This window comes from Hydra vulgaris, chromosome 05, assembly GCF_038396675.1.
Source record: "Hydra vulgaris chromosome 05, alternate assembly HydraT2T_AEP".
Classification (NCBI taxonomy): Eukaryota; Metazoa; Cnidaria; class Hydrozoa; order Anthoathecata; family Hydridae; genus Hydra; species Hydra vulgaris.
The window spans coordinates 25815146-25839945 of record NC_088924.1 but is presented as its reverse complement, the minus strand read 5'-3'; the positions used below and the strand labels follow the sequence as shown (position 1 = coordinate 25839945).

Here is a 24800-nt window from a genome sequence, read left to right as displayed (position 1 = left end):
TTCCGCAAAAAAAACTAGTTCCTTATTTTTTCAATTTTATTAATTTAAACCTTTGAACGATAAAAATTCAAATTTTTTAAATTTAAATTACAGAACAATATTTAATATCGTTAGAGTATGAAATTTTTCTATAATGTTTTGTTTTATTCAAAAGCAATTAAAACTGATGCTATTTTAGGACTTTAAACTAGGTATTTTTAATGAAAAACACAAGGTAATTTGAGCATGCTCATATTACACAAAAATGGCATCTTTAAAAAAAGTCAAAACTAAATGTTTTTATGCATTGTTTTTCAAACAAAAAAGGATTGGAATTATAGCTAACGTTTTTATCTATGAAAAAATTAGTTTCATTATTTTAGCACCAAAATTTCGCGCCACAGATTTATTCACCTGTGATGATATTATTTTAAAAACGCAAAATTTTAACAGCGTTTTAATTAGATGACAGCCGCTAATTACTGCATATAAATTTACGCTAATTGTACTGATTCCTGTTATCACCACATAATATCGATTCAAAAAATACATAGCAACTTTAACTTCACTCTAACAAATCTTTAAGTATGCTCATATTACCAAAGTGCTCATATTACCCTAATCTACCCTATAATTATTTTTGTATCTTAATCAAACAGAAAAAACTTTTTGAATGCTACGTTTTCTTGGAATTGGCTGAATTTTTTCCTCGTTTTCTATTTTTCCAAAAAGTTTTGAAAGTCTTTTCAAAAAAATATGTACATAATATGTGTACATAAAATTTTTCATTTATTTATGAGAATGTTTAAATACTGCTGACCAAATTAAGACGTTTATTAAATGTTTGCTGTAAGATGTGTTAACAGCCTGACTTTATTTATTTGTACTTGTAATGAATTTATTTGGATAACGTGCAGATTTTGCAAACATATTGCAATATAAAAGCAGAACAACATTTGTCTATATCCTATAACTTTCACATAACGTACGGTGCTTATAAATTTCAAGGTAAAACTCCTTAATTGATTGAGGTTCTTTTTTTGTGTTGCTTTTTTTAATGTATTTGATTTTATTGTTATATTAACCCTTATCAATTAATTATTTCCAATTAAATAAATTTTGTGAATTCTTCTCAACAAATTGATTATTTTGAGAGTTTTTTTCCTAATTTTGCTTTTAATGTGAATTACGTTTAAGATGAAATCAATAGCTGTTTTATTTGTGTCCGTTTTGGTATTTCAATGCGTGTCTGCTAAAAGTTTATCAGTAAAACTGCCTACTAAATGCGAAGATGTTCTTCCAGCTAATGTAGGTTATAAAATGATATTTTGTTTTTTAATGTTTTGCTGCACCTGCTTTTGTTTATTTTAAATTTAAAAAAAAATTTATTAAATTAAAATTTCCGTTATTGCTGAAATTACTAGCGTTTATTAAAAACATGTTATATATATATCTATATATATATATCTATATATATATATATATATATATATATATATATATATATATATATATATATATATATACATATATATATATATATATATATATGTATATATATATATATCTATATATATATATATATATATATATGTATACTACATAGATATAACCTAAACTTAATAGTAAAAACTTATGCAAATTTTTATTTGTATTGTTAAGACCTGTGCTTCACTAAAAACTGCAGCAGCCAAATTAAAAGTAAATACTCAGCTTGTAAACGATGCTGTTATTAATGCTGTTAAAAAAAATATACAAAACACACAAGAAATCATTCTTTTTGTCAAAGATACTTTGGTAGAAAAGGCAACTAATTTTCAATGCACTGACGTTCTTTCTGCAGAGGTAAGTATTTAAACAAAATGTAATTTCTTGTTTTCCTTATCTTTCAACATTTTTTTATAGATTTTAGATTAGATATTAAAGTATTTCAGAATTTCAGACTAGATTTACGATGTATTGTTTGTTACATATATTTAGCAATGCGACAAAATTGGTTCCATTGGAAAAAATCTTAAATTAAAAGCTTCAGACGTTTCAAAAGCCATCAAAGAAGCCGTTGTGAACGGAGTTGATCAAGCAAAAGTTATTTATGCTCGAGCAGTGGGTTTTCTTTTGAACGATGTCAAAAATGTTAATTGTGAAACCTTGGTTTCTGCAGAAGTGAGAAAATCCTTTCTAATTAAGATAACTAAATAATCTAGTTAATGCTATCCCTCTTTCTGAAGATTACCTTTTTCTTGTAAAGATTATAATTTGATAAAAATTTTGTTTTAACGCTTTTTACAATAGGTTTGCAAAAAAGTTGCTGATTATGCTAAAAGTCTTAAACTAAGCGCAATTGACGCCACAAACGCCATTAAGGAAGCCATCGTGCAAGGTTATTCTTAGAAATATTTTACAATAATTTTTTTTTCTGGAATGATACAAACGGTATATATGCTGTGAAAACTTTCACTTTATACTTTATAACAGTTTTTTTATATTTGGCTATGCTTTTGGGTATGCTAAAAAAAGTTTTAATAAGAATGAGTTTTTATTTTTCATTTTTCTTTTTTTTTTTTCTACAAAACCCTATAATTTTATACTTCTTTTTAACTATCTTTTATAAAGAAACTAATTGTCGTATAAATTTTTCTACATTGTACAATCAAATATTTGATTTAGGTGCTAACAATGCTGTGGATTATTTTAATAATGCAGCTGAATACCTTAGAGCACAAATATCTTGCGAAAACGTTCTCTCAGCTGAAGTAAGTTTCCTTATTTTATTTTATTCTTTAATATCATGGTGTATAATACATAAAAATGTATAACCTACATGCAAATTTTTAAAGTATATTAATCCAATGTATTTGTTTAAAAATAGTTTGAACTTTTTTTAGACATGCGAAAAAGTCCGAAAAATTGCCGATAAATTCAGTGTATCATTAACCGAAGTCAACTCAGTTATACGATCTGCTGTAGCCAGTGGTGTTACTAAAGTTACAGATCTTTACAAACATGCCGTTAATTTCATAGTTGAGAAATGGACGCAAAGTTTCGGAGACGAGCCCTCAATGTACAAGAGAAGCATAGGTACGAATCTTTTCTCTTTACCCATCAACTTATTATTATTTGTCTTTGTTGATGTTTTTATTTAATTATTTTTGCTTTAAAAATTTGAGGAAATTTTTAACTGGCTCAAATTTTAAATCATTTTCAATTTTAGATCAAGAAGAAATCAAAGAAAAGGTCGTTCGCGCCGTTGAAATGCTCATGGATGTTATCACAAAAGATATGTAATATGCTAATGAATAAATAAATCGTTTATGTATTTAACAGCAAACTACTTTGTTTATCAAACTCTCTCTCTCTCTCTCTCTCTCTCTCTCTCTCTCTCTCTCTCTCTCTCTCTCTCTCTCTCTCTCTCTCTCTCTATAGATATATATATATATATATATATATATATATATATATATATATATATATATATATATATATATATATATATATATAGAGAGAGAGAGAGAGAGAGAGAGAGAGAGAGAGAGAGAGAGAGAGAGTTTTGTAACGTTAGAAACAGTTTAAAATTAACTGACGTCCAAAATTTAGTTTTCACAAACTGCCCGTTATCAAAATTAATTCTGTCATGTAAAGATGAACATTGGAACCTCTGTATTTCAAGAGCTTTGCGCACTTTTTGATCAAATTTTTTTGTTTCAACTTTAATTGTTTTTACGTTTTCCCATTTTATTTCTTGTGAGCAAAACTTATAATGGGTGGCTATTTCAGACTGATAATGTTTTCCTTGTTAAAACTTTTTAGATGTTGCTAAGTTCGAGTCCTAATTTGAAGTTTAGTTTCGCCTACATATCTCTTTGAGCATTTGCGTTCAATCAAATAAGTGTCGGGTTGATTATTATGTGGCAGTTTAGTTTTATTTTTTGACGTTAGTAATGTTCTTAAATTTGGATTTGATTTGAAGACTACTGTATAGCCAGCTTTCCAAAATATTTTCCTTAGTTTCGGGGATAGTGATGGTATCCACGGTAACGATACAGTAGAGAGGTTAAGAGAGTCTAATTGAATTTTGTTGATTTTTTAGGGACAATTTATTTCCAATCAAGTTTGCAATCCATTTAAGTTGGCATATGTTGTACCCATTTTTGTTAAACATTAAAATAAGGAAATTAATCTCATCTTGTAAATATAAATTACTGCATATAGAATAAACCCTGTGAACGTGATCTTTAAGTATTGCGTTTAGAATCTTAAGGTCATGATTTGAGTGAGGTTTAGTTTGGATATTAGTAATGGCTTTCTTCCTGTAAACTTTAAACTCGCACTTTCCTTTGTTGTTATTTATTATGGTTAAATCGAGAAAGTATAGAGTTCTATTTTCGCTTTTAGTTTCGATCGTATATTGTATCGCATGGTGTTGTTTGTTTAAGATAATTAGGAACTGTTCTGCTTCTTAAGTGTTGGAAAATCTAGCGTGACTATCGTCGACAAATCTTAGATAAGATTTTAGGTCAAGAGGAGGATTCACTGCCACTGCAATTTTAAAAACGTTTTGTTCATGATGTTGTAAAAATGATTCTGCAAGTACGACCATGAATAAAAGATCTATAGGGTCAGAATTCTCAAGCTCATGGATTTCATTGTTCCATAGGAAATAACAACGGTGTAAACAAAGCTCTACGAGTTGTCTTGTTTCAGATATAGTAAGCTTAGTAGAATATTTGTAGGAATCATCTTTATTTAATTGGTCTATAAGAATTAAAGTGGCTTTCTTTAAAGGTATTGAGGGATACAAGTTTATTACATCAAATAAACTTGAACCTCAATTTTGTCAATCTCCCATAAATTTGCTTTTCTTACAAAATCAAAAGAATTTTTCAGACGTGTTTGGTTTTTGTTTAAGACAGGTTGTATTTTCGTTACTAAGTAGTTCAAAATTCCATAACTAGGAGTGTCGATAGTTGATATAACTTTTCTCATAGGATAAGATTTTTCAGGTGTGTGAGCTTTAATTAGATCATACATACGAGGCGGGATGGGATCACTTGGATATATACTATCATATTCCGTTTTTGAAAATCGCTATTTTTTATTAAGTTGTGAGAAATAAGTTTTAGTTTTAATAGCATAACTAGATGTTGAATCTTGTTTTAAAACTCTCGTTAGACCGATTTGCTCGCAAATTTTTTCCAAAGCTTTATTGTGTTTTATTCTTACAAAACCATTACCCTTATCAAACGGATATATATTGATGATTTTGTTTTTCTTAATTTCAATAAGAGCTTTTCCTTGTTCTCTTGTTAAATTTTGATTTATTTTTTTACCCATTTTAAGTTCTTTTAAAACATTTTTTCTCAAAATGAAGAGTTTTAACTTTTTAAATACTCTCTGTTGGTTTCAAAAGTATTATTTCGCAAGATTTTTCAGTAACTTTTTTAAACTTTTTTGTAGTCTATTTCATCAAGAATAACTTTAAGATCTTTCTGAAGATTTTTAGTTTCATAACAAGCATAAAATTTTTTAATACAAATCAAAATTTCAAGTCTATATCGAATACTCACTGCTCTTTTTGTATTTACAGGACTGATAATTCGTAATGATTTTGGAATAAGTTTGTGTTTTTTACATTTTTGTAAAAATATATACTTATTTTTAGACTTTGCTACCGGCTTCTTCGATAATTGTAACTGTTTAGTTTGTTTGTAAACATCAACCTCCGTATTTTGCTGTAATATATATCTCTAGCGTTGACATCGTACATAAGAGTATATGTTATATTGATAAGAAAACATCGATTTATACAAATTATTTTAATACAATTAATAATTTGTTATTAAAAATTTTCGCTGGTTAATGGTTACCAGCATCATCAGCTCGTAAAATATTTATACAAAAAATTTTTTTGTAACGTCAGAAATAGTTTAAGTGTTTAAGCGACATTTCTTGTTGTACGTAAATTTATAATAAGTTATAAAACATCAAACCAGCATCGTACTTACTAATTTTTGTGATACTTTTAGACCGAAGTTTGCATAGACCATTATCAGACGTAAAATCCCAATTTAAAAACCGTTACAATATAAAATTTTAAAAATCATAAAGAAGCCATTACAAAGACAACTTCAATAAAAATTTATTTGTTTTTTTATGATTTTCTTAAATAGTGGTCTCCAACTATTTCAAGCAACTTTTACCCCGTTGTCCCTGTTAAGCAGTACCGGGTATTGTTTAACCTCCTGAGATGTTTGCGTATAGTTAATTTCAAGCGATTCCCTTATTTTCCTTTCATGAAAATAAGGGAAGTTGTTAATTTTAGATAAAGCCAGTCGAATATCCCATGGCATTCTTTGCAATGCTCAGTTGCCACAGAAGCATATATATATATATATATATATATATATATATATATATATATATATATATATATATATATATATATATATATATATATATATATACATATATATATATATATATATATATATATATATACATATATATATATATATATATATATATATACATATATATATATATATATATATATATATATATATATATATATATATATATATATATATATATATATATATATTCAGTGACTTAGAAAGGTTAAGAAAGTTAGGATGGGGAGGAGGCTGAAACGGAAATTAATGTGCCCTGACATAGCTAAAATTTTAATAGATAAAACTGAAACTTTGAGTTAGTTTTTAGGGAAAGAACAACGCTCCCTTCGCAACATGTCTCTATGCCAGTGTTTATATATATTTATATTTATCAAGTACCGACTTTGATTTACTTCCAACTTTGGGTTGTTTATTGGCTTAGCAGAAATGGAGGTTTACTATTTATATTCTCATATAAAAAAACTTTGTAAAATATTAGGCTCCATTAAAAAGTTTAATTGAACTTTTAGCCTTGTTTGGCCGTTGTCAGTCCTTACTGAATTTTTCAATTAATTTATCACCACTATTCAGACTAGCTACAGCTCTGAAACTTTCGGCGCCTGTATAGTCCTGGTGAGCTTCTATGTTAAAATTGTTAGGTGCGAAGACAAATGCCCTTCCCACTCTGACTTTTTTTTTTATAAAGGAAAACATTTTAGAAAAAATCATTAAAAAGGAAGTCTTTAAAATTTTTTTAAATATACTTGTTTTTATTGAGGTAAAAAAAGCGAAAGCGCATAAACATAAAAAAGCGAATGCGACTAAAGATAATATTATTCTATTTGAAAACAAGTGAGAGCTATTTTTAGGCATTTTATTATATAATTAATTTTTAGCATTTATAACTTAAATTAGGACTTTTTTTGATTTCAGCAAAGGCATTGTTTCCCGATGACGCGATTCCATTCGTAAGTTAACGTTGTTCGAGTTATCTTCATTATTTAATTCTTTTTGATTAAATGACAATTTAAAAAGTATATTTTATGAAAGTCTCGATTTATTTATAAAAGTTTACAACTGAAACTTATCAATATCATATAATAATTATTATTTTAGTTACTTAGTTAATTATACGTATTTCATTCATAAAACTTGATTAAATATACTTATTATGCCGCGTTTCGTAAGTTTTTCCCGATAAGAACTGTTTCGCAAGTTGCGGTGCAAAAGAGTTTCGTTTCGAAAGAAATTTGGTTTTTTATCATTGTTTTAAAAAATAAAACCTTAAAATGTTCATATGCTGCAATACTGAAAATAAAATTTTATTATAAACACTTTGGTATATAAATATTTTATTTTTTACAATTATATCCGTTTGGCCAACAAAATTTTTTTATAGACTTCATAACGTCGTTTAACCAAAGAGCTCGTTTCGCAAGTGCGACTTCCGTAAGTGCTACTTTCATACGCAGCAAAATAGTTTTATTTCGTAATTCAACTTGCGAAAGTCTACATTTCGTAAGTAGCATTTGCGAAATGAATATCGACGGTTTTTTTGTTTCGTAAAATTCGGTTAGAAAATAAAATTCTTGTTTCTCAATATCCTTCCGAAAGAACTTTATTTTTCCGGAATTGAAGAAATCTTCCGGTTAACAACTCTATTGAAAACAAACTCTTTTACAAATGAATTAAGAACTACGGTAGAACAACTTCTAACGTAAAAGATGTAACTATTTAGTCTCCGTTATCAAAAGAGGACAGTAGAAATTTGTTGTCAACACTTAGATAATATTTTATTGAGCAGCTTGTTTTCTTTGTGATATAAAATTGTAAATTTTTCATGAAGGCAGAGGTTACAAACTTTGGATGTTGTTTTGATGGTTTACAGCGTTTTACAATTTTCCACTTTAATGTGTGCTTCATATTTTTTTCTTTTAAACTCCATATCTCCTTAGAAAGCTCGGTATCATTTCTGTATTTCACGGCATTAAAAGATTTAAAATGTTTTGCGTATCTAAGATCTCGCTGATATTTTTTCTTTTTCTTTAGAATTAGGATTTTCATCAATCACAGTAGCTTGATAAACAGTATTACTTAATAAACATTGGTTGTTCAATGGGCTAGCGGTCTTTGTAATGCAGTTGCAAGTTCTTGCATTCAAATTTGTATGACTGAGTAAAATCTTGTGGTTATGTGAACTAATTATAGACTTTACGCTTTGCATTCAACTATAACTAACTTTGATTGAATTTCTGTTGAATATTTTGTGAAATTTATGATTTACTGGAAAGTGCAGGTCAATTAATGTTAGTAAACGACTGCCTATTTTTGTTTCCATTCTCTGACTAAATGGAGGGTTGTACCATATAACTTTTCGATTTCGATTTTTTTTTTTAGTCAAGGTAACTTGAGGTTGGCATTTTAGTTTACAATTATAGCCACACTTTTTTAAGTAAGGTTTTTCATAATGCTATCCCACACTTTCGTAAGGTGGGATAGCATTATGAAAAACAGATTCATTTACTGACGTGGCAGATAACCTCAATTCAACAGGGCGAGAGAGTCTTTTGATAATACTAGGCGGGCGGTTTAAATCAGAGTGAACATAATTCAGCTCATGGTCGCATTTACGTTATGGTTCAAAAGAATTGTTATTGAGATCAAATGTCACATCGAGATAGTTACTTATTTTCATATTGCATTGGATGGAAATTATAAGATCGTTTACTTGCCAATAAAATAACTAAGTCATAAATAGCTATGTCATTTGGTAAAGGAGAACAAGCACTATGAGTATTTACCAATCTTTCTACCGTTGATCTTGGAATTTTACTTTGAAAGTTAAAGAATTACGGCATTAAAGGCCTTATATATAAGTGGGTTAAAAGTTATTTTTTAACAGAAAACAGAATGTTGTGCTGAAGGAATCAGGAGCTCTTGGTGTTGTATGCGGAGTCTCACATGGATCAATCTTGGGACCTTTATTATTTTTATTACATATTAATGATATGAATAAAGCTTCTCGTAAAATATCGTCAATTATGTATGCCAACGATACAAATTTATTCTACAACAACTCTGATATAAAAATTGTGTTCAAAACAATGAACGCTGAACTAGAAAGCTGTAACCAATGGTTTATAGCTAATGAGTTATTATTAAACTGTGAAAAAACATGTTTTACTCTCTTCCATAAAATAAAGCAATTAACTAATCTTCCATTAAAGTTGCTGTCAATCAATCAAAATAAATTAAATTATACAAGTAAATAAAAAATAAATAAAAATAAAGCATATTGAGCAAATCTACATTTATGCAAATACGGAAATTTTTTCTTGTATGGTGTTCGTGGAATCGACGAAAATCTTTATTGCGGGCTTTTTAGACTCTTCCGACAGTTGTCCTATTGGAAGAAGGCATGTTTTTATAACTTCCGTGTTATGTACAAGTATTTTGTGCACAGTAACCGGCATATAGTACCACGGATACAGATTAATATAAAGAGTTTCGGTTTCAGAACAAAGCTTTTCAAATTCATAATAAGTGTTCTTAATAAAATACTAAAACTTTTAATGAGATTGATGTCTAAACCTATAATCTCGCCACTTAACTCTGGCTTCATAAAAAACCTGCAAGCTGTGTTCGCATCAGTTGTATTCCCAAAGCCAGGTTTTGGTTTATCTACAATAAGGCCCATATGCTTTTTAAATTTTTGTTTGATATCTTCTGGACGTTTTTGGTCACTAGATTTATCTTCATCGCTTCTAACTTGCCACTTTTTTTATTTAAACGATAGCTAATGTGTAGCATGCACTCCAAAAAATGAATCCACGCATGCAAAATAGACAGACCAAAACCATAATGTTCTTTTTTAACAACTTAGTCTTTTAGTTCACCGTTCATCATTTTAGGAGTCGCACCACATATGTAACATTTTTGTTGGGAACTTGTGTCAGTCAAGGTATTGCAAACTTTTCCATCTATCATTGATAGTATTAGGTCGTGTTTAACAGTAATTTGAGATTCGTTGAGTCTTATAGATGTTGGAACAAGTTGAGAAGCTTCTTTTAAAACTTGGTTAGTTTCTGTTGTAGTTAAAAGGTTTGTTTCTTTTGAAAAAATAAATTTAATTGGTCGGCAATAAAGAGTGGATGAAGGTCGTGGATTTTGCCAAATAATATTTTGACCGTCACTCAGTCTCAACGGAACAAATGAAAATACAAACAGAAACTCATCAGTAGCATCAGAGTTTTTAAATCTCTAATTGTATGTGCTGTGACCAGAGCTCCCATCACATCCCCCATTTGCTAGTTAGTGTGAATGGCTTAGTAAAATTAATACTTTTAAGAACTTCGCATTGGGCTTCAATTAGGCGTTCAGTAGTTTTATCAAGTATAGCTTGTAGGCTGATTTCGACACTTGTATCTGTAACAGAAATATGTTCATCTAATGGATAACATAACTTTTTCAACTTACATAGACTATAATAAGATGGAAACAATATATTCCCTGTCTTTAAAGACCACTCTCTCGTCTGTTTATAAGAATGACTTGTACATTTAAAGTCAATGTAATAAGCTAATGCCTCACCACGATTTAACTGCCTGCCACCACAAATAAAGTCTTTTGATGTAATTTTTCTAATGATTCAAGACTTTTTCTGATTAAAGTAGCTTGGTTTCTGTGCCCCCAACACACGGCATACTACTTCAGCAGCTGTGATCAACTCAGTTGCACTTTGCAATTTTACTAAGTTTTCAACCCTTCGTTTTTTGGTTTTAAAGGACGAGTCTTCAAAGTTCTTTTTTGGTCGTCCTTGAATTTCTCCATATGATGAAAAAGTACATTGCTGGTATATACTTACTTTAAATTCTAGATTTTCCCCCTCTAACCAAATTTTATTTTTGTTCAAAAAACGGTCCATCATCATGTGTGCTGCAGACCATTTTATTGCGAATTTTGAAGCCATAGATGAAATTTTTAACTGCAAAGACCTCTCAGAATCTCTAGTCACATCAGTTACATCAGTAAGACAAAATCTTTGCAAAATAAAATCCAATAAACGAGAATTTCTTTCTGCTTGATTTTGTCTTCGCGATTCTTCAAATAACTCCATTTTTGAAAAAGAGCGCACATGATCTAAATGAAATTTAATAACAAAAAATTGTGGATTTATGTGGTGAAATTTTTTTTTTTGTTGTGCACCTGAGGACTTTAGCTATACACTGTTAATAAAATAGCTTAGATACATGTGGATACAAAAAGTTGTATAAATTTAAAAATTAAAAACCAAAAAATATTTTACAATTTTAACCCAGTTTTTTAAACCATATTTTAACACATATTGCTTAACTTTTAATTAAAATATTTTATGTAATTAAATAGTACTTACCCTCAAAAGTAAAATCCATCGCTGCATTAAAATGATTGCTTTCTTTAATTCTTGTTAAACTTTAATGAAACCATTGTAAATTTTTGAATAATTTTTTTCAAAAAATGAAATTACATTTTAACGCATTTTTAATTGCTTATGACTCATTGCTCTGGAATGTTTTTCTTAATTAACACCGCAAGTTATTACTAATGTAGGACTGTTATTGTGAAAATATTATCAAGTAGTCGATTTCTTGATATGACTTTTGTCCACCTAGCTTGTATGAAGTAATACACTGTGCGTAGTATTTAAATGTGGGCTTTAAATGTTATTGTTAAAAGGGCTCTATGAAAAGATTGTGGTGACACCAGTCATCCGTATCTTCTTTGAGCCCCTGTCTGTTTTATATATATTCTTTGTGTAACGTAAAAGTTTGATTGTAATTGTATTATTTATTTTTATATGAACAGCGAAATATATTAAAAATTATAATATTTAAAAATATATATATTAAAGAATATATTTATTTATTTAACTTTTATTTCGCTGATTAAACAATATTACAATTTTTCATATAAAATAAATAACATCGTAAACATAAAAAACCTTTATAAAAAACGTTTTTAATCTTTTTAATTTATAATATATATATATATATATATATATATATATATATATATATATATATATATATATATATACACATATATATATATATACTGTTATAATCAGTCAGGGACTCAAAGAAGGTAAGGATGATGCGTTTATCATCACAACCTTTTCATAGAGCCCCTTTAGTCACTATTGAAATAAAAATAAAAAAACACTTTAATTTTTAAAGAAAAATAAAAAATTTAATAAAATTAAAACATATAAGAAGAAAAAATAAAAAATAAATAAAAAGAAAAAATACAAAAAAATCTGAAAACAAATACTGTAAACTATAATATATATGTCAGGAATTAAGGAGATGCATTTTAGTTTGTTGTTTAAACGATGAAATGCTTTTTAGGCCTTTAATATTTTTATTTTGGAAACGATTCCATATTGATGGACCTCGGTTTGTAATTAGAAAACTTGACTGCTGTGATTTAATTTTTCCTAGTTGATAGTCGTTCCCGGTATTTGAACGCAGATTATATTTTTTAGAAAATGATATAAGAAAGTTATCTGAAAAACGCTTGGTAGAAGATTGTTTTTATATTTATACATAAAAATTAATATCTGTAATGTGTTAAGTTTCTCAATATCTATAACCATCATGCTTTTCATCACTGGGGCCGGGTTTACTAACCTATTTAAATAATTAATTGCTTTGCATGCATGGTTTTGCAGACTTTGCAATTTTAGCAATTTGGTTTTATGGGTGCTGGCTTATAATATTAAAAAAAAAAATTGAGCGTGATTAAGGTGGTAGCAATATAAAAAAGGTGATTTTTAAAAATAAAAATAAATCTACTATATTTAAGAGTATATATAGTTTCTTGGAGAGAATTAAGTTGATTTAAAAAATAATAAATAAAAAAATTATATTTGGTTGATTCATAATGGTGGAAAAAGTGTTACAAAATCAGCAAAATTAATCACATTTCAAAATGCTTTAAGTCACTTTGTCTTTATCTGTTTTCAATTGAACTTTAGGATATTCTACAGTGCATCTAAATACTCCATTTAACCGTCAGATTTTACCTAAATCAGAATATTAAAAAAGTATTTGACTTTTTTTGGATATACCCAGTAACCTCAATAGTTTTGTAGGAAGTTTCAAAATGTTTATGTCTATAAAACAGCACTTAGAGGGATTCATGAAAATTCTAGCAGCTAAATCTAGTGCATATGTGTTATAACCATATCCTGAAAGTTTGAAAACAAATACTCTATCCAATATCAAGTTATCGCATTTTAAGTTTTCAAGTAGCGTTCAAAATGCGAAGCTGAGAAAAACACAAAAGAAAGTTTAAAAAATATCAACAAATAAATCTTTAAATCCTAATCTTTAAATCCTAATCTTTAAATCCTAATAACTTCCTTTAGTATAAGATTCTATTGATTTTTTTAAATGAAAAATTCTATTGGCTTTTTAAAATAAAATATTCTATTAGTCTATGGCTTCTTTTTCTTGTAAAATGTCACTGCGGCTTTTCTGCTTTGCTCTGATGGTTTTCTTTGTTTTTTTACATTGTCATTAGCTTTTTTGGTTATGCGTTTTGCACGCGAAATATCCATTTTCTTTGCAACTTGGTGCGAAACTGTTCATGTCAACCAAAAAGATTTCAAGGATTCCATTTCTGCCATTGTTAAAATATATTACAGCTAAATAGCTACCCATTTCTATTGTTACTATTCTAATAAGTATATATTTTGGTACACCAAAACCATATGATAGCATTCGAAGACCCATTTTCAATTTAGGTTTTGACAAGCCTAATCTTTTCCATTTGCTCATTTGTCATTAAAGTTTTCATAATTGGAATAATGAGATTTTTTATCCACAGAGGAATTAAATTGAGTGACCCATATGTCTTACTTTTGAACATTTCAAAAGGTAACGAAGACCATTGGTAGGTAAATTTCAAAAACTGAATAGCAGGAGGGGGGTGAAATTTTAGGGTTTTTTTGTTCCCAGCCTTCAATCATTGCAATTTTTTGCAAAGCATCATTATTTGACATAAGTATAAACATAATAATGTTTGGATTTTGCTCCATGTCTGGAAAATATCTTAAACACCAAATATGTTGGATCCGTCGCTGTTATACGGTTGACTTTTATTATTAACCAAGTTTTATTTTTTATTTTAATTAATAGTATCTTATTACAAGCTTTATATACTTTTAACATTAAAATTAACTTTGCAACAAAAAGAAATGTAAATAGTCATAATAATAATAATAATAATAATAATAAATAAAGTAACAAGTAAAAAATAATAATAATAATAAGTAGATACATGTGTATGGATTGACAAACACACTAACGTTTTGTAACTTGGTCTCAAACAATCTTTGGACAATCAGAAAATGTATTTAGAATTACTTCAAGTACTCAGTACAAAACTATTTTTATTACATTTGATAAATAAGATTTCAAATACTATATTTGACAAACAAGATTCAATGAGCGCAGAAAGTGATCTTTAATAAGAAAATTAACAAAAGTTACTATTGAAAATTGGAATTTATTATTGAGGATAATTATTGTTCATATGAGTCAGTGGTTTAATAGACTCATTTAATGTAAGCATTTAAATAATCCTCTTTAATATAGATATTTTTTTTTTTAATTGAAAGTTTTTTCTTTTCTCTCCATATTACACGGCGTTTGTACCTTTTTAATGAACCGGTTATAGTCTTACTACTGCGTGTATATTAAGATATTCAAAACCAAGTATAAGACTATATGTTCCTTTGTTGAAAATCAATATAGCTAAATTTACTTTGATTTCTAGAGCACATTTCTTCTTAAATACATTTTTTGGTCACTTAAACTAAATTACATTATTGTTCCCATCATTGCAATTTTTTGTTTCTCCATAAACACTTTTTCACAAATTAATCATCACTTAAATCCTTGAAATTACTTAATACACTATCATGGACCTATATAGGTAAGTTAACTTTTAGTTTATAGTTGTTTATAGTTCACCTTCTGAATATTTCAAATAACACTAACTTTCAGGGTTGTACAGGACATAAAACAAGGCGTTGCAATTGACTTTTGAAACTGGTACAGTAGAAATGTACTGCTCTGAAAAGCAACAATCGTTTTTAAGTTAATGTCAAAGTTAAACTTATGCCTTTATTTTGTGTGTTTTTTTTCCCACATTATTACTTGTAAAAGTAAACTATTCATATGAAAAAGATATACATTTGATTTTCAATCTGTATTTTTCCCTTAGAAATGTCATTTTGAATGTTTACTCTATTTTGACATTCTGGGCAGCTACCAACTTGCATAAAAATTTCTTTGAAACAGGGAAATACTTAATCAAATTAAAATCATCTAAACACTGTTTTTCATTCAATTTAAATTTGCTAAGATTTTTTATCACCACATGATTTTTATAGTAAAGTTAATTTTATTTGCTTTATCACTTGCTTTGTATTTAGAGAATATTCTCTTAACTTTTCTTATACAATTTTTAGTGTCTCCTTTTTTTTATTTTTTATTTATTTTTATTAGCTAAAATGAAATAATTAAAATCTTTACATAACTTTATTAATAAAGATACTTTATTAATTAATATACATAAAACGTTTTATCATCAATTCATTTCTAGAGATGAATAAGTGCTCTGTAAAAGCTCTTATATAACACTGAAAGTAAATGTTTGTTTATTTTATTTTAATCTAATAGTCTTGATCATCATACTAAAATTCAATTTTTTGAAAAGAATTCCAAGTATACAAAAATTAGTCCAAAACAAAAAAGTGTGTTGTTATGCAAATTATGTTTAGCCAACTTGGCTAAACATAATTTTAAATGTTTAGCCAACTTGGCTAAATCTTAAAACCTTTTGTGTTTATTTTACTAAAAAACAGATTTTATAAATGAATTCAGGGATGATCAATTATCTTAAAACAATCTAAACTGAAAATTTTATAAATTTTAAAAATTTTAACTTTATTTTGTAGTAAACCACCATGAACCTTTTCGGAAGCAGACTAAATACACTTTTGCCTGATTTGCATTATAGAAAAAACCTTTGTTTTTTTTTTTTGACCATTTAAAAATCAAATTTGCTTAATTAATTTATAACTTGATTAATTTATAATTTTACAATTTATAAATTTTACAATTTATTAATTTTACAATTTAATAATTTTACAATTTATTAATTTTACAGTTTATTAATTTTACAATTTATTAATTTTACAATTTATTAATTTTACAATTTATTAATTTTACAATTTATTAATTTTACAATTTATTAATTTATATATTTACAATTTAGAAATTGATTAAAAGAGGATAATTATCCTATATGCAAAAAAAAAAACCTCATGATTTAAAATGTTGTGATTGTGTTTTGGCAAAAAGAAATTCCAAATTAAATGTTTAATGTCATTGGTTCTCATCAAAGATATCTATAAAATAAAAATTTAATGTCATTGGTTATCATCAAAGATATCTACAAAATCACTGGCTATCACCAAAGATAAAAAATCTTATTTTAATAACCAGAAACAAAACAATTTTAATTTTTAATTTCAAAATATTCAATAGTTTTGTTATAAATAGTAAAAAGGTCATAAATTTTTATATTTATGGAAATTTGTGAAAAACTCATAAATACCTAAACTCTGTTACGAAGATTTTCTCCTAATCTTTTTTTAACCCTAAAGAAAAATTAATTTATTTGCTTTTGTGTTTTCATCCAATTTCATCCGTCTAGCAAGGAGGTTTTGGGTTTAATATTTTTCTTTGAAAAATTTGTACAGAGATAAATTATAGTCAGATAAATGTGCTGAGTCAAATATATTTGTACAATAGTGTCACAGACATTTTGCGAAGAAGATGGGTCCTCTAGGGCTTCTTCATTCCCATTAATAGCACAAAATAGCTTTAACACCTTTAATAGCACAACTTTTTTTAACTATATAGGTATCCTGTCAAAGTATCCTAGCGTATTTTGGCAGCCAATCGGCCAAGGAATCTCTCATTCAAACCCTTGTACTGATCAAAATGCTAGAGAAAATCTTAGTACAGCTCTAATTCAAATAAAAAGTTGAGACTGCAGGTGATGGATCCACAGTCAAAATGAGCAAATAGAGGAAAAGATTTAACTGTTGAAATGAATATAAAATCTCAAAATCACTCAAAAGCTCAGTTTCTTAAAATTTAGTGTCTTCTGATGCAATAAGTAATCTTTAATCTACAGTAGGTTTTTGTCTCAAGCAAACTTATAAAGCAACAATTTTTTTTAGAAATTGAAAGGGAAAAAAATTAACAAGATTTTGTCTTAAAATAAAACATAGTGATCATGGTTATTCAAAATCCTATTATAGTTCAAAAAATATGTTTTTTGAAGTACCTAATTTAGAAAACCAAACAAGGAAAGCTCAGCGTACAATAGTGTGTTGCGATAACATTTCTGGACTAATTGGTTATATCTAAAGAAAAGTAAACTTCCCCAAAATGAGTATATGATCAATATAGGACTAACATAAATATAAAATTCTGCATAAAAATAATTAATTGCTAAATTAACCAAGAAAAAAAAAAGTTTTGTAATATTAAAGGAGCTTGTTCTCGATCTTTTAAAGATTTTGGTGTGAAGAAACTCATAGTTTTGGCTATTGTTTGGCTGTTTGATCTTTAAATGAATCTTATGATTACTTAAAACAATTTTTAGATATGCTTCCTGTTGAAAAAGTTGATTTTAGAGCAGCTGTAGACATAAAATAGGCTATTGCATTTCTTGGATTAGATGATTTTGGAAATTCGTGTTTTACTGGACAATTATAAACACTTTGGACAATGAAACAAAATGACTATTAAGTAGCTTTTGTAGTTCATTCGCATTAAAAAGCTCTCGGCAGCTCAATAGTAAAGTTCCGTAAACCTTCTTTTGATTGATCTTACAGATGAAACACTTGTTCTTGATTTCCTACTTGTCATAAAGTTGGACGTGGTTATTGAAATTACGAACCGCCTTTTTAATTACTTGAACAAACAGTTTCTTTCTTGAATTAAACAGTTTCTTGTTTCTTTAAAGCTACTGACTAGTTAAATAAATTGGATTTCTAGAGGCTTTCAAAGTATTGAGGGGAATTCAATGGCAATCAATATTGACAACTCTTAATTAAAATTGGACTGCTTGAATCATTACTAGCAAGTGCTAGAATTGGATTGGCTAGAATTGGATTACAAGGAACAAAAGTATTTTTTATTTTAGAGCCTCTGATGAAGTTCTAAAATCATGCTTTCGTAATGGTCTTGAATACAATTACAATTATGTCATCTCTTCATTTGAAATTGCATGCAGAGATCTTAGAATTTCAATCACTCTAAAAGTGCAAGATTTCGTTAGGGTATGCAAATGAATTTTGAGTTTTGTGCTGTGTTCCAAATGAATAATATCTTTTTGTAGGCTAATGAGTGCCTAAAAAAGACATACTAATTAAATGGAATTCAGCAGAAAACTCAAAGACGGTGTAATTGCATATTTTTCAAGACATTTATAAAAAATAAAAAATAATTTCTACTGAAGAATGTAATATTTAAGAATCTGTTGGATTTAAAGTCATTTTTTGTTGTTTTATTTTATTTTAAACTGCTAGAATACATAGTTATATAATATATTTGTAAAGAATTTGATGATTTAAACAGGGTTTATATTTACTTTATGACAAATATAGACTTTAATAGTTATGGTTTTTTTTTAAATTTGATGGAAATATTAGAAATAGAAACGGTTTTAAATTTTTTGAACGCCCTGAAAGAATTTAGAAAATTCGTGAAAAATACCCCTCACATTTATATCTAAACTCTTTTTATCCATTTTTTATACTTTTCATTATTCATGAAGGTTGAAATTTAAAAAAATGAGAAAAAGTTTTATTTCGTTTTTAAATTTTTCAGATTTTCAAAAGTGGGTTTATACTATAGCCACCTTAAACGAAACAAAAATAAATTACAGCGATTTCTGGAAACACGAAAAATAAAAACGAAAATTTTTAGTATAATAAAAGTGTCGAAATTGTTTATATACTCTCACTTACAAAAAGAGATAAACAAATACAAATACTAATAATAAAATGTATGTATAAATTGCGGTTGATCACAATCTCGACGTTGGCAAAATCTTTTTCTGATGCTGGTTTAATTGCAACAGCATTAGCATGAACTGCTTTATTAACAAATTATTGACAAGATAAATCAATAATTTTATATGATTTTATATATAGTTGCACTGCCAGCAAAGTGCAACTATATATAAAATCATACAAAATTATGGACTTCTTGTCTATGCTGGCAGTGCAACTATATATAAAATCATTATAAATGATTTTATATATAGTTGCACTGCCAGTAAAATCACGTGATAAGTTCGAGCTTACAGAAATTAGGTCACATGTGATAAAATTACGCATCAAAAGCTTGAGGAAATAAACATTTATTTTAATTATTACTTTATTAAATATAGCTGAATAGTTCAGACAGAAATAATATTTAGATTTTGATAAAAAAAATAGTTTATTTATTTATTTTTTAACAGATTTTTTGTTTTTGTTGTTATTGTTAATGTTATTTTTGTTGTTGTTCAAATTCTACATATCTTTTGTGATAACATCCACAAGCATATCAATAGTTCGAACAAGTCGGTTGTTGGCTTCATTTTCTAAAACCAAAGTAAATGAAAAATAAGTTATAAAGTTGATTTAACTATAAAAGTATTTAAACTACATAACAGATAACAGATTATGCTGCACACTACGTTAGGCCTATGATCAATTGACCCTACGTGTTGCGCTGCTTTGAAATGATGTAAATAACTCTGATGGTCTCTTACCAATGCTTCTTTTGTACATTGATGGTTCGTCTCCCAAGACTTGGTTCCATTTCTCTATTATAAATTTAACAGCATGTTTGTAAAGATCGGTAACTTTAGTAATACCACTTGCAACAGCGGAGCGTAAAGCTGAATTGACTTCTGTTAACGACACGCTAAATTTATCAGCAAGTTTTCGGACTTTTTCGCATGTCTAAATAGATTTTTTTTTTCAATATTTTGTGTTTTATAAATTTAAAAAAAAATACAATTAAAATAAAACTATTATTTTAATACTATTATATCATTATGAACAAAAAAAAATTATCGAAATTCACCTCAATTGAAAGGACGTTTTCGCAAGATATTTGAGCTCTGAGGTATTCAGTTGCCTTGTTATAGTAATCTGCTGCATTGTTGGCACCTAAAACCAAAATCTGGCTGTTACAATTTAAAACAATAACGTAATCATATTAAGTCTTACGAAGGCAATTAAAGAAAACTTAGAAAAGGCATTAATAATAAAACTAATAAAGAAATATATAAATAGATATATTAATAATAAACAAAATTAAGTTATGCAAATAAATATTGTTCCTAAAAAATTGGTATCATGTTTTATGTGTGTTAGTTGCACGATAACCTTGTAAAATGGCCTCTTTGACAGCTTTTGTGGCGTCTTCCGCGCTTAGTTTAAGGCTAATGGCGTAATCAGCAACTTTTTTGCACACCTACGCAATAGTAAACAATATTTAAACTTAAAAAAATTGCTTATTAACTGTTTGAAAATCATTTTTTAAACAACAAAAATATAGAAAATAACTTTTTTGTGCAATAAGAAAGCAAAGTTTTACAAAAAGAAAATAATAATTCATGATATCTCATCCAATTTTGAAAATAAGCAGTCAAAGGGAGATAAAAGAAAACGTACAAAAAAGAAAAATAATTTCTCACATCTTCAGAAACAAAAGCTTCACATTTAACGTTTTTCTTGAGATCATCTAAAATAAATAATACTGCAACATATAACGTTGCTCCAACTTCAACTGGCCTTGCGACAGCTTGTCTGACAGCTTCAGCAACTTCTATAGCCGATAACTTAAGGTTTTTTCCAATCAAAGCAATTTTATCGCATTGCTACGAATATTAAACAGATAACATGTTTTATAAAGTTTATAATAACTTTTGAGTTTATTTACAATTTAAAAATTTAAATTTTTTCGGAGGAAACCATTTCACTACTTTGTTTGAAAACTTACCTCTGCAGTGAGAGCATCAGTGCATTGGAAGTTAGTTGCTTTTTTTACCAAAGTATCTCTAACGAAAATAATTACATCCTGTGTGTTTTGTATACTTTTTTTAACGGCATTAATAACAGCTTCATTGACAAGCTGAACATTCAAGCGCAACTTGGCTGCCACTGCTTTTAATGAAGTACAAGTCTTGAGAATAACAATTAAATTAATACTTATGCGCAATTTTTCTCAAAGAAATTAGTTACTTTAATCTAGTTATTATAAAATAAAGTGTTAAAAATAGAAAATAGAAAGAAAAAAAATTAGAATCAATTTTTTTCTTTAGTTTTTTTTTTTTTTCATTGTATGTTACAAAACGGTTTAGAAGACTTTATAAGTTATAAAAATGCGAAGGTTTAATAGCAATAAATTTATTAAATTTGTTTAAAAAATAATAGGTTGGTAAACAAGTTTATATTAACATCAATAATTAAAGCAAATGATATATCGAAACTAAATACTTTTATTATAACCTACATCAGCTGTAAGAACATCTTCGCATTTAGTGGGTAGTTTTACGGGCAGACTGTTGGCAGACACATATTGGAAAAGAAAAACAAACCCAAGTAAAGCAGCGACTGTTCTCATCTAAAACAAAAGGTTTTGCGTTTTCTCAAAGTTTACTTTGAAGTTTGTTGTTATATTATATAAAAGGTTTGTTTTTTGTTTTTTTATTAATTTCAATTGCTTTATTTTAAAGAGAAATCATTAAAAATTTAAAATAATTTTATTTAAGAGACATTAAACAAAGTTTAGCATTAAAACAATATAAAAGACTTTGGATAAAAAACCTCCGATAAAAAATCCTCAAATAGTATTAAACTGCCGCACAATTTTTATAAAAAAAAATTTACAAAGCCTTACCTTAGTGTTACAGTAACTTAAAAGTTGTCTTTGAAAGAATTTGTTGCTAAATTCAGATATAATCTTTTTAATTTTTACTTTTATATCGCATTATGTTTGTAAAATCTGCACGTAATCTAAATAAATGCTGTCAGGCTGTGTTTACACATTTCGTAACACACGCCTAATAGGTGTACTGATTTGGTCACTAGTAAATAATGATTATTAGCATGAATAAATAAAAAAAATACTTTCGTTCTGTAAAATTTAAAGCTTTTTGCAAGAACAAGACATTGTTTTAAAAAATATCTACAGAAATGTCCAGTTAATGTGATAACATCTGTTTATAACATTCACTCAGATAAATCAAATCAAATATATTTCAAAATAAGATATAACAGGAAATTTACAATAGCACAAGTACTTAATTGAAGTAAATACTTGAAAGTACAACTTACCAATATAAAAATGATTGTAATAGTATATATTAGTCATAATAAATGGTATTAATAATAGTATTTATAATAAAAGTTATTGTTTATGTAATAACTACAGTGAAAATAATAACTTTTATGTTGATAATAGTAAACTATGTTATTGTATTGTCGTAAGGTTGAATCTCTTCCTTTGCTTCACAAGCACTATCATGGTCGCTGCTTAAATAAGCTATCATCTCTTGTCTATCAACCAAAACTTATTCATGCTTTTTACTTAGTTTAAAGACACAGTAAATAGTACAGATACATTTACTGGATATGTCCATTCATGACTAAAAACATTTGTTCATCATATATATATATATATATATATATATATATATATATATATATATATATATATATATATATATATATATATATATATATATATATATATATATATATATATATATATATATATATATATATATATATATATATATATATATATATATATATATATATATATATATATATATATATATAGGGGGGAACCTGTTGTTCCTTCGACCACGTTGTACCTTTAGTCACTTTACTCTGTCAACTTACTATTATTTTTTTAAAAAAACGTGAAGTGCCGTTTGAAATAATTTCCATGACGACTCTTCTTACCGTAAAACATCATACTTGGGATAGATGGTATCGATCCACAAGTAATTATATGTTTTGGCTCTTAAAAAGTGAATACTTGTGTTAATCTTCTTCTGATTTTAAAAATGTGATAAATTGTTGTTTGATTCATCTACGACATTATAAACATTACCCAACATCATTATTTTGTTATCGAACTTAGGATTAAGACGATAATTGTTAAAGAAACCCATCTCGTATACCTTTGACCAGACTACGATGTTGTACCTTTAACCAACAAAAACTAAAGAAAATATGTGACTTTATTTAAATAGTTATAATAACTGATATTATTTTAAAAAATTAGTAATACTATTAATAATACTGAGTATCGTAACTTCGATACACAAGTCTTTGCAAGATTGTAAGGATTGATTTTTCTAATTTCTTTTTAGATAATTAGGATTGATTACAAAATAGTTAGATTTGTTTTTTTATAGATATAAGATAGGCCAGAAGTTGCTATATAATATATAACAAGCTAAAATATTTAAAGAGGTTCAAACATTGCATGATTTTTTAATAATAACATTTTGGTCAAAGGAACAAAGCGCATCGGTCAAAGGTACAACGTATGTGTTGTACCTTTAATCAATAGACTTCTTTTTTTAAAACGCGGGAAAAAGATTTTGGTTGATTGAAAAAAAGTCCAAAGTATAATTTTTGAGCAAAATATGAGAGAATATTATATAGTTTGAATGATTTAAATTTACTCAATAGATTACGCAAAAAACGCCTTAAAGCAAAAGTGGACAAAGGTACAACAGGTTCCCCTATATATATATATATATATATATATATATATATATACATATATATATATATATATATATATATATATATATATATATATATATATATATATATATATATATATATATATATATATATATATATATATGGCCGCCGAGAGCTTCGATGACGCCCGGTGCATAGCAGCAATTAGGCGCTCCTATTATCATGCATATTTTTAAAAGGAATTTCAAATTAAAAGCATGTAAAATTATACATTTTAATAACCGCTCTTTTTATTTCTAATACTGTTGTTTTTCATAAATATTTTGCATAAAACGCATCTAAATGTGCGAAGCGATTCTACAATCTTTTTTTTTAATCAATTTTTAGCTATACATGAAGGTCGTTCACCAAGTGTGGCAAATAATAGCGATGTGTTAAAAACTCGAAAAGTCTTTCTATAAGTTTTTCTATATGCGTACTAATGAATATAGAAAAACGAAAACTCTTTTAAACTATTAGTATGCAAAATATCTTTTATGAATTTTTCTTCTGTTTCACAAGCTTTTTATTTTTACTGGTTC

General features: G+C 27.2%; 2 protein-coding genes across 2 annotated transcripts; one reads left to right on the top strand and one right to left on the bottom strand.

Annotated features, from left to right (window-relative positions):
• Positions 1 to 977: 977 nt before the first annotated feature.
• hyzebra (zebra) lies at positions 978 to 10813 on the top strand (the record flags this gene model as incomplete). Its single annotated transcript, NM_001280819.1, is given in 8 exon segments — positions 978 to 987; positions 1177 to 1287; positions 1642 to 1824; positions 1960 to 2142; positions 2272 to 2359; positions 2647 to 2732; positions 2865 to 3056; positions 10803 to 10813. Coding segments are annotated over 7 exon segments (844 nt in total), but the record flags the coding sequence as incomplete, so codon positions are not given.
• Positions 10814 to 19920: 9107 nt separating this feature from the next.
• On the bottom strand, positions 19921 to 22470 carry LOC136080721 (uncharacterized). Its single transcript, XM_065797738.1, has 8 exons — positions 22394 to 22470; positions 22007 to 22117; positions 21494 to 21676; positions 21189 to 21371; positions 20878 to 20965; positions 20573 to 20658; positions 20256 to 20448; positions 19921 to 20084 (listed from the first exon to the last, which is right to left on the bottom strand). Exons 2-8 carry the CDS (start codon positions 22115 to 22117, stop codon positions 20014 to 20016), a joined length of 915 nt encoding a protein of 304 aa, XP_065653810.1. The 5' UTR covers positions 22394 to 22470; the 3' UTR covers positions 19921 to 20013.
• Positions 22471 to 24800: the final 2330 nt, after the last annotated feature.

Coding starts and splice junctions, on each gene's coding strand:
- LOC136080721 (XM_065797738.1), bottom strand. CDS start 22,117: ATGAGAACAGTCGCTGCTTTACTTGGGTTTGTTTTTCTTTTCCAATAT. Junction 21,372..21,493: donor CTGATGCTCTCACTGCAGAG/GTAAGTTTTCAA, acceptor TAATATTCGTAG/CAATGCGATAAAATTGCTTT. Junction 20,659..20,877: donor CAAAGAGGCCATTTTACAAG/GTTATCGTGCAA, acceptor TTTTGGTTTTAG/GTGCCAACAATGCAGCAGAT.